The sequence below is a fragment of the Rosa chinensis genome, chromosome 5 (genome assembly GCF_002994745.2).
Source record: "Rosa chinensis cultivar Old Blush chromosome 5, RchiOBHm-V2, whole genome shotgun sequence".
Lineage (NCBI taxonomy): Eukaryota > Viridiplantae > Streptophyta > Magnoliopsida > Rosales > Rosaceae > Rosa > Rosa chinensis.
The window spans coordinates 26,491,724-26,502,657 of NC_037092.1; the positions used below are offsets into that span (position 1 = coordinate 26,491,724).

General features: G+C 37.8%; 3 protein-coding genes across 3 annotated transcripts; 2 read left to right on the plus strand and 1 right to left on the minus strand.

Annotated features, from left to right (window-relative positions):
• Window positions 1-498: 498 nt before the first annotated feature.
• LOC112168262 (protein yippee-like At5g53940) lies at window positions 499-3,856 on the plus strand. The gene is made up of 5 exons (XM_024305386.2): window positions 499-773; window positions 1,473-1,516; window positions 3,184-3,292; window positions 3,383-3,438; window positions 3,525-3,856. The coding sequence occupies exons 1-5, from the start codon at window positions 678-680 to the stop codon at window positions 3,586-3,588; spliced, it is 369 nt and encodes a 122-aa protein (XP_024161154.1). The 5' UTR covers window positions 499-677; the 3' UTR covers window positions 3,589-3,856.
• A 723-nt stretch (window positions 3,857-4,579) lies between these two features.
• On the plus strand, window positions 4,580-7,457 carry LOC112164798 (uncharacterized protein DDB_G0287625). Its single transcript, XM_024301114.2, has 3 exons — window positions 4,580-4,875; window positions 5,186-6,775; window positions 7,062-7,457. The coding sequence occupies exons 1-3, from the start codon at window positions 4,822-4,824 to the stop codon at window positions 7,125-7,127; spliced, it is 1,710 nt and encodes a 569-aa protein (XP_024156882.1). The 5' UTR covers window positions 4,580-4,821; the 3' UTR covers window positions 7,128-7,457.
• A 125-nt stretch (window positions 7,458-7,582) lies between these two features.
• Window positions 7,583-10,859, minus strand: LOC112164799 (ribosomal protein L11 methyltransferase). Its single transcript, XM_024301115.2, has 7 exons — window positions 10,540-10,859; window positions 10,114-10,197; window positions 9,813-9,953; window positions 9,451-9,516; window positions 9,070-9,237; window positions 8,503-8,826; window positions 7,583-8,189 (listed from the first exon to the last, which is right to left on the minus strand). Exons 1-7 carry the CDS (start codon window positions 10,777-10,779, stop codon window positions 8,076-8,078), a joined length of 1,137 nt encoding a protein of 378 aa, XP_024156883.1. The 5' UTR covers window positions 10,780-10,859; the 3' UTR covers window positions 7,583-8,075.
• Window positions 10,860-10,934: the final 75 nt, after the last annotated feature.

Consider the following 10,934-nt stretch of genomic DNA (forward strand, 5'->3'; position numbering starts at 1 on the left):
GTATTGGGTAAGAGGGAATTAAAAAACTTAATGGGGTAAGTGGGAAAAAAATCCCTAGAAATTGGGTAAATGGACAAAAATCCATAAAATATTAGTTATTAGCACTAAACTAATTTTGTTGTTGTTGCTATATTCAATAATTCATTGTTTTTAATGCCCTTTCATAACCGTCGATCCATCTATATAAGTCACCATAAATGATGAGTTATATATCAATAAACAAATTTCCTTATCTTAAAATATATTTTTGGTTAAAATTCTTCTTCTTTCCTCACCATTTCGACTTTTGGACCAAGTACGGTGAATTTTTGTTCGGTCCAAGAAAAAAAGAAGAAGGCTACAAAAAGCCTCCTCCAAAACAACCTAAACCCCAAAAAAAAAAAAAAAAAAATACAAAGCATTAGTTGCTAAGCAGGGCGAATTATTCTTCCAATTTTGAAACTAGACTTCTTAGCACATTTCCTTCTCAATTGAAAGGGACACAGAGTCAACTTGCCAACCATTTGTTTGGGTTTTGCGCAACTGCCATTGGATACTATTGGCCTAGCAATGTGGCGCTGTGCAAATCCTCTGTTCTCTCTCATCTATCTAAGTTTAGCTTGCCACTTTTGACTGTGGCTTCTTCACCTGTTTCGTTAGAAGGTCAGCAACTTGAAGAAGAAGAAGAAGAGTGTCAGATGGGAAGAATATTCGTGTTAGAGCTAGAGGGAAGGTCTTACAGATGCAAGTTCTGCAAGACCCACTTGGCCCTCTTCTCCGATTGTGTCTCCAGGGTACTTTAATCTCACTCTTCTCTTCTCTTCTCCTCTTTCACTTTCTGCTCAAAATAATCTCTTTCTTTCTTTTTTGAAGAACCATTACCAGTCACCAACCACTGTAAAAGTTCTCTTCTTTTCTTTGTTCCTATGTATTAGTAATTTGCTGCTACATGCATATAATTTATGTTCTTCAAGTTTTTTCCAGTGTATTTGAGATGGGTCTTAAGTTACTACGTTGATTCATGCTACCGGTTCCGTTAATGGAATTAGTAAATGAGGTTGAAGGTTCTAGTTTCCAGGTGCATATGTTAGCATTTTTACCTTTGCTTCTTGGTTGATTTGCGCGGTAAGAACGATGAAACTATGTCCATTTGTAACTTTTTGAGCTATTATATGATTCATTTTTTCATCTTTATGCTTAAGCATAGCGCTTAAGGAATTAGAAGCACTTTCCAGGTTGCTATATTTTGGGACTGGGAAATCTTTCAGGACTCTAGAATTTGGTTCGTAGATCACAGCTGAACTAAAAACTTTGTTGTCTTAATTGGCCTAGATGGTCACAGCTGAAGTGCCGTTTTCTTCCCACTGTCCATTTTTGGGTCACTAGCTCTTATTTGTTTTTGTCATGCACCAGTATATGGACTTGAAGTCTTGAACTGCTCTGTTGGATTTTAAATTGGTTCGGGTCTCATTTTTCCCTTGTGATTTGGTCAGGCTTTTCATTGTCGCCGGGGAAAAGCGTACCTCTTCAACAATGCGTGAGTTCTCCATCTTTCCTGGAATATCTGGTTTTATACTTTTATTGTTATTCTTAGTAATTGGAAGCATAGCGCTTTAAAACATATACGGACCTATAACTGTGAGACTCTGGATTTTACCCTGGCCAGATGGAAATGAAGCTACTTAGGAGGTTTTACTTTGGTCATAAATATTATACTGAATAAATTACTTTGTAATTCCAAATTGGGAGGAGTAATATTTCTTAGTCTTCTGCATCTCTTTTACTGTATTAAGCATTTTTGCTGGAAAAGATAAGCTTGAGTTTTACTTGGACACGGAGCCATCCCAAGTCTAAGTTGGAATATTTCTCCTTAATCAAGGATACTAGACTTGCCATAGACAACAAAAGATGACAACATTCTACAAGTAAAGCCCTCCGCAGCACTGCCCATATGTCACAGTCATCACTCGTCACCACACAGCCACCCCCTAGCATTAGTATTTCTTGTTGAAACAAATCAAACATGGGAACTGGTTACGGGTTGAATTCAGACTCATGAAGCTTGACCACTAACCTCTTTAACAACATTCAGTTTGTGGAGTTGGTTTGATAAAAAGTAGAAAATGCCTCATACTGTTCGACTCATTTTTCTCCCCCTGCTTTTTTAGGTTTATAAGAATTTATAGCCATCCTTACGTCGTTATGATAATGCAGGAAGTCCGAGAACTTTATTCTTGTTGTTTAATTCTTTTTCTGATTATCGTGGATCTTGTTTAGAAACTTGACAAGGATATGAGTGTAGAATGCTGTTAGATGACATGTATGCAGATGATACACACACACACACACATGTATGTATGTGAAGTATTGCAAAATGATTGAGTCAACCATTTATAGCACAATTTCTACAGTAGTTTAAACTCATCTAGGAATGAATACAGTGCCATTTGGTTTCTGCTTGACCATTATCTGTTTGTAGACTGAGATAGGCATTATTGTTGTTCTCGGATTTAACATGTTATTATATGAGTTCGTTGATTTGCCTATAATGTGAAAATGAAATTTCAGGCCCCCTTTTGATCTTAGACATCTCTCAAACTCTTCCCAGCACAATGACTTTCCCAATAAAGAGGCAAGCCAAGATCAAACAAAAGCAGAATGGTAATGAATCAACAGTGGACACAGAGAGATTGGCTTGTTGGGAAAGGAGAATGAACCCCAAACCACATACCATAGGGAAGTGTCTTCACATTATATTCAGTGTGTAGGGTTCAAGACAATCAAAACTTTGTTACAATGTTTAACTGACAAAAGATGGAGTTAGACATCTTAGAAGGTTGGCAACTGCAATAGTAAGACTCTTAAGAAATTGCCTGATTGGATATTGGAGAAATGAAACCCATGAAGTGACTTCCAAATCTGTAGTTTAATCACTTCGTATATATTATATTGCTCACAGGACCTAGTCTGACTTTTGATATGATGTAAACAGTTATGTATTGCACTAGAAAACTAATGTTTCATAGATAATTTAGGATTTCCTGGGTTTTTTAGAAGGGAAGGCTTCAAATTGAGATGAAAATTATCAGTCTTGCTCTTGCTTTCGATTGACATCCATGATGTAAGAAGAAACTTATATCTGGTAGATAGCAGATTCCAAATATTAATAGAAACTGATATTTCGCCTTGGAGTTTTGGATCCAGGGTAAATATAACTATGGGAGCATTAGAGGAGAGGGTGATGCTCTCAGGTGTGCACACTGTTGCGGATATATTTTGCTGCTTTTGTGGACAAATTGTGGGCTGGAAATATGTACTCTCTCTCTCTCTCTCTCTCACACACACACACACACACACAGTTTTTTGTGGCTTCATTCTCAAATAATGTTGTTTCCACAACCAGGAGACTGCACATGATGTGGCCCAGAAATATAAAGAGGGAAAGTTTGTCCTTGAAAGGTATATATAATGCCCTCTCGAAAATTTTTCTGGTTTTGGGTTGTTAGATATTCTCAAATATATTCCTCTTTTACCATCATATACAGAGGGAGGATCATCGAGGACGTAGATTTTTCCACAGAGTTCGATATTGATTCTGAAGATGCTTAGGATCTTAATTTTATCTCTTGAATAGTTGTACTAGACAATGCAGAACAGTGGCACTGTTCTTAGGATTTGAATAATGCAGATGTGAAACTTACAAGTTTGTTGATTTGCATGTAACTTGTTGAATCGATAAGGCAAGTAAGAAGGCAAAAAATGATCCTACTTCTTGGTGTATGTTACCAGGGCATAGATGATTTCATGCTACAACATTGCACTTGTACTGTAGCATCAGCATGGCTTTTAAAGTTATATGGAAATATTTTGCAGTTGATTTTGTTTTTCCTTTCAGTATTTTATTTTACAAGTAGATTACTGAATTGAAGAAACAAAACAATTATCTAGCAGAAGCTAAAGGCAAGCCCACAACGTCTCCGAGATAAATGTCACAAGCAACACGGTGATCAACACAAGCACAACCAACCATTATCATGATCTTGAAACATATGAGGCCACGGTGGCCACCACTAGGAACTTCTTTAAAATGAGAAAATATAACCCACCAGATGACCAGATCAATAAAAATTACCCTGGTCCTCAAAGAATCAATGTCCAATAGAAATTTAAACCTATCACATCTTCAACTACATTGGTAATTAGCCAAATTTTCATGAATCAAATTTGAAAAAATGAGCTGGGTACAAATTAAATTAAACCATAATAGTGATAGTACATGTCATATTGAGCCTTAAAGAATGAACCTAGAGTTCAAACTCTTCCGGAAAAATATACAAACTGCTTCACGAGTTTTATGAGTCGAATATATTATAATTCGAACTTTTAATTGAACTTTATAAAAACTTCAACTCAACTCAACTCGTCTTTTTTTTTATAATTAAGCACGAATGGAGTCAATGTAAAAAAAATAATTTTTTTGACAAATATCTCTTGCAAACTCAATATGAAGAACAATTTTTTTTCTTTTTTAAAACACAATCTTAAAAATCATACAGGAAAAAGATTTACTTTTATTTATTTAATTTTAGTATACTAGGAAAAGGATTTTATAAGATGGGAGAAAAAGAAAACGCAACACTATTTATAAGGAGCGGGCGGAAGAAAGATAGAAATCTTGGGGCAAAAGCCTAAAACAAGAGAAACTTTGAGTGCAGAATTGTTCATATCTAGAAAACTGCTTGTGAATCCCCGATCACTTCCGGCGAGACCCGTTTGTTTGTGTTTCTCCTTTGTATTCTTAATTTGCTTCTTCCAATTTTGATTGTTGCAGGTGAAAATCCGATGGCCAAGTCCTCTTCTTCCCATCGTAAGAAACGCGACAAGATTTCCTCTAAGGTTCCTTCTTCTTCTCCATTAAGTTTTTAGGGTTTTTCATACCCTTCTTCACATGGGTTTTGCTTTCTTTTTTTGTAAGATTAGTTTTTTTTGTTTTTTTTTTTTTTTTGTTTACGATGTAAGAACAAAATCGAGAATTTTAGGCATCATGTTAAGTTGCAGATAGGTAATTTTTATGAAAAAAATTGATCCTGGTTTTGCTATATCTCCATGTTATTGTGTGTGATTGTAAGTAGATAATTTGGTTTGTTTAGTATCTTGAGCTCAATGCAAGTTTGCTGATTTTGTTTTTGTGTACATTGTTGTTTAGGCTCGAACGAAGAAGAGGAGTAAGAGCAAGAGCAGGAGTAAGAGTAAGAGTGAGAAATATAGATCCAAGAAGGTTCGTCGTCACGATGATTCTCTTTCTTTTTCGGATGAGGATGATTCCAGAAGCTTGAGTTCAGATTCGTTGTTTAGCTCTGGGGATGACCGTAGAAGTAGAAGGGCTCGTTCACGCACTCGGAGGGATGTGAAGGGTAGCAAGAAGAGGGCTCGGAAGCGATCTTATAGCAGCAATAGTAGTGAGGAGTCTCCCCGTCCGAAGAAGAGGAAAGCAACAAAGAAGGTTAAGGAGTATGAGGCGAAGAAGAGAAGCCGTTCGAGGGAGAAGCCTAAGAGAAATGCTAGGACTAGTTCTGTGAGTAGTGAGTCTTGGAGCTGCTCGACTTGTCAGGGTGGGGGTGTTAGTGGTGACGAGATTGAATCTAAAAGACATAGGGGAAGGTCTGAAAAACGAAAGAGAGAGGAAACCGATAGAAACAAGGTTGAGAGTGGGACTGAGAGGAGTAGATATAGATCTAGGAGTCGTTCTTTGCGCAGTCATTATAGCGAGAGTGATTGTCAGACTCAGGAAAGAGTGACCGGTGAGAGCAATGGGAGGAGATTGAGATCAGTTATTGCGGTAGCCGAAGAAGACAATGAAGGCAGATGGTTAGATGAGGATGGGCACAAAGAAGAGATTACATATGATCGTGATGATTACCCTTCTTGTAGAAGTAATGACAGTAATGACGGAGGGAGCAAGAAGGAGTTGGATAATCATTTACATGTTGCATCCGAGGTGAGAATGAGGGTAGAGAGTGAGAAAGAGGAAGAAGCTCTTGTTTCTGATGCAGAAGGAATTAATTCTAGCCGTGATGGAACCATGATGACTGATCATGTTAATGAAAATAAGATCTCTGGGGAAAGTAGTAGTTTGAAAGATGATGATCTGGAGACGATCTTAAGACAGAAGGCTTTAGAAAATCTAAAAAGGTTCAGAGGAAAGCCTCAAAGGATTGCAGTAACTGGTAATCAGGAAGATAAGAAGCAACCCGGTGCAAGGGCTGAATTGGTTCAAACAGACTCCCCCAAGGAGGATATTTCTGAAATAAATGGTCAAATCCGATTAGCAGAAGAGACCAATGAGCCTCCAGTGAAAGATTCCATTTGTGGAAATGAACCTGTCTCTGCCAAGCAAGATGTTGCTTGTCCAACACATCAAGAGCGTGTTGCTGGTATTTCCAAAATGGTTAGCACTACTGCTGTCGTAGATAAACCAAACTTGGCTGCACCAAAATCAATGTCTGGTTCACTAAAAACTCACTCAACTTTGAAGCCAGCACTTGCTTCTCTGGAACCCGCTCAGGAAAGATTGTTGGTAACTGAGAGTAGTGTAGATAACACAGCTTCTGCTACTGCTCAAACTGTGACCCAAAGTAGCAATAATGATGCTCTAGACATCAGCAACGGTTCTGGTTCTACTGCTCCTGAACCTTCTGGAGAGAATATGTCTGGTTTACAGCAAGATGATGCTAAGGATGGTTCACAGTTTGAGCAGAAGACCATGTCTGTGATGCGAGGTAGTGAAATGGTACAGGTGGGTGTTTTGATCTATTGCATATTTGAAGTTCTTTTTTTCTTTTGTACTAAGCAACTTATGATAAGCATTTAGAAGGGGTTTATAAAATGAGAAGGAAGCAACTTTAGGGACATAACCTGGGTCAGTCCCAGGATAAGCCTTTGAATGTAGGGGATTTACCACACCCGTCCCCATAGGGCACACATTTTGCAGATTACCACTTATTAAGTGACCTTCATTTTTAAGTTTAGATAGTGTATTTTTCTGTTTCTGCTCTAACATTTTGTTTAATATTGTTGACCAGGTAAGCTACAAGGTTTACATCCCGAAGAAAGCCCCTGCTTTGGCGAGGAGGCACCTCAAGCGTTGATATTAGGGTGATGCTTCAAACCACATTTGCTTCAACTAACAGTGGGTGGGAAATTTTTGGAGGGTGATGCTTGATATCTTAGTTATATGCATGCGATCTCAACCTCATAAATAAAAAAAATTGTGGTTAATTAGTCTTTGGTATGGCCAAGAAAGGGAAGTAGTTGGTTTTGGTAGTTATATCATGTCACTATTTTTTCAACTGTTCATATCTGTATTATTGTTTTGATTTCTTTCTTTCTGATACTCGCAGTTTATGTAACCTGCTCAGGACATGTAATGAATAAGAACAATAAAAAATTTGTTAACAATATATTTGGGTTTTTCTTTCTTTTTGTTAGTTGTCATCTGTGCTATTTTTGTCACTGTTCCAGTATAGAGGATTCTCAAAGGGCAGTGGTATTACAGTATTATGTGTATTTCTATCGGTTTTATTTTTCCTTTGCAAGAACAAAATGATTTCAATTTCCTCAAGAACATCAAGATCAATTGCTACTTCTCTGCCAAGAGAACTGAATTACAATATCATCTGACATACTACCTCTCGCACCGAAGTGGTATTGCACTGATGTAAAGATGACAACAAAAAGTGATAAAATTTATACCAATTAACCGGAAGATACTGCACCTAAGCTGTCATGTGTGACTTCTTCAAATCTAGCTTAATTTGTAAATGAGTTTCTCTACATATTCCTCTGGACATTCCTACATTAGAAAGAAATAATCAGTAGTTGGTGATAAGCAGGGATTGCGTCTCATGTTGAACCACCCTCACAACGTCAGCTAAATGTCCACGCTCCTGTTTGGATTGTTAAGCCAGCCAGCACGTATGATGTAAAAGTGACCAGACCATACAGCCTCATATAGAATAGCATCTCTGATTGTCAAAACTGTCGGAACATTTTTGTCACATTGTACTTCCACTGATGGTTTAGACGGGAGAGATTCCTCAGTTGCCAGCAACATTTTGCTTCTTTCTGCCATGGACACAGGCCCAACCATCCATCTCTGTAGTTGATACACCTTCCAAGAACTGTGAATATCGCTCTATAATATAGGGAAGCTACAGAAACACAGAAACACAAATCAGTCCCATGAACATAAGTCTGATCCGGTACAGTTAATTTGATGCAAGTTTGAAATGCACGAATGATGGCTTCTATCACCTCATAACCCCATTTTGAATTTACCAAGCTAAAGATGTATAAGATAGATATGTAGCATTAGAAGAAATGCTTCAACTTTGGCTTATCTATCTCATTTTGTCTTCCAGGATAGAAGCTCATGAGAATGAAGTTACAATTATTTCTCAAAACTTGAGCAAAAGGTCATCTATATAATCTATGTATGCTGGTCTAAGCTGGAACAATTAATACCTGATCAGAGAGAATCCCGGAGAGACCGATAACTGCCCCAGGCTTTGCATAAGAGACGATCTGATCTGCCAAATCCATTAGGGGATTTAAAAGTATATTTGCAATTAGTACATCATACTTGTCTGTTTCTGAGATGGCTCCCGCTACAAATGTGCTCCGTTCTTCCACATTTCCACATGGATCTGTCCAAGTTGAGCAATTTTCACTCGGAACTAGATATAATTGCATCTGTTCGGGTCCTATGTTGTTCAGAGTAGCATTCTGGTGTGCAGATGTAATTGCTTGTGGATCTATATCAATTCCGACTGATAAGGCAGCACCAAACTGTGGTTCCAGTCAAAAGGCCAGATTAATGTCAAAGTAAAACTGAGCATAAGTAGGCGTAAGTGCATAACTAGCTTCATCTCAAAGAAATTACATTATCAAGAATAAGAGGGGACACAGCTTAATGACAGACATTGGAATTGTGCAAATCAACATGTGTTACTATGTGCCATTACACAAGATTAATTAGTACTATTGCAAGGTTGACTTTGTCTCAAGGTTCATTTACAATGAATTAAGTACCTTAACTGCAGCAATTGCAAGAATTCCAGAACCTGTGCCATAGTCCAAGAATTGTTCTCCCCCCTTTATCAAGCCATGAAGCAGAAACAGACATAACCTTGTAGTAGGATGCTCTCCGGTTCCAAATGCTAATCCAGGATTCAGAATTATATTTGTTGCTTGGGCATCCTATAGGAGTTAAGGAACAATAACTATATTAGATTAACGGTAAGGATCACATTCTTCTTTTATAACGAAGATTTAGAACTGCAGAACATTAGGATCTGCATGAGCTCAGGTGTCCGTTCTTAAGAAGTTTCAATGAATTTCAAAGGATTCAGAAGTAGAATGTAGCATGAAATTTGGTATAAAAGTAGAAAAAGTAGTCTCATACTATCTTACAGGGGGAGTTTTCCAGGCGGGCACAATCCAGAGTCCTTCAGTAATTTCAACAGGATGAAATGATTCCTGTAGAATATTGGAAAAGCAAATTTCAAAACATGATGCCTAGAAAAACATAACTGAGTAAATCAGTAAAACTGAGCATATTGAATTTGTTCAGTAGTACAGAATTATCTTTATACCGTGTTATTTTCTGCCAAAAAACATCAGTATACATTCTTACTAGAAACTTATCTAGCATTCAACAAACATTAGCAAGAGAATTGCACCCAAAGAGGCTGAATTCAAAGAAGCCACATGATCATCTACCAGAAGTATCTACAAGATCCTATAATAAAATATTACACAAGAAGCAAACTAACCTGAGTTTTCTTTATCCAGTCGTACTGCTCACCTATCGTAACTTCATAACTAGGTATCTCTTTCAAGCTTATGGAATCAGCAGCACAGGAAATGCAAGTATTTACGTCTTCACCTTCAGGAAATATGGAAGTAATGCAAATCTGTGTATTAAGGGGAAAAATACAGCTTATCATTTCTTTGTTAATTCACTAAATCTTCTTGCACAAGAAAAATGGCAAGATAGAAAAGCTTTCAAAACACAAAAACAAGAAAAATAGCTTTCCAATTGAAATGTATAAATCAACAGGAAGCCTGGCCCACCTCGTCGGAATCCTCATAGTCATCGTCTTCATCAACACAAGTAGAACTTGCACCAAAGCATAACAGAGCTTCTTGAAGCATATCCTGGTCAACAGAAAGAACCAAGTTAGACGTTCCATCATCTGTGACTTAATAACTTCCAAATTCCAACTCTATTGTTTAGTAATTGGTATGTTATCAACTATTCTGCCCTATATGGAGCTTTTCTCTTCAGAGGTCTCAACTTTTCGGTTCATTGGCATATAAATAGCTGAATTTGTGACATATAATAAACACCCATTTCCTTGCAAGTTCAAACTAGGTAATATCAAAGATCAAATTTTTATCCTAAATCCAAGTTATTAACTTACATGCGCATAAACCCAGTCCAAATATTCAACTGAAAAGCAAAAGTTCAACAAAAAAAGAGAAGGAAAAGAAGCTCACAGAGACATGTCTTTGGCAGCGAATGTTGACAGATTGGAAAGGCAAAGCAAAGGGCTGGGCGGCAGAGGGAGTCTCTGAAGAAGAAGTGGAGATGTTTGCAGCAGCAAGTGAATTGGGCCGCGAGAGGTATCTGGGCTTCCGGGTAGTGAAGAAGCGAGAGGGAAATGGGCGAGAGACAGTGAAAGCTCGAGGGGGGAGCAGAGCGGAGGCAAGGTGCTTGAGCAAAGGACCGCCTGACATTGGTGAAGTAGCGGGAAGGGGTTCTCTGTGGCTGCTTTTGAGGCTAGGAAAACAGAAGACTAGTTGTGTGACTTGTGTTAAAGTCCGTTTTAGCGTTTAACGTTTTATAGACATGCATGCATCTTTGTTGTTTGACGCAAGATTCAAGATTGTAA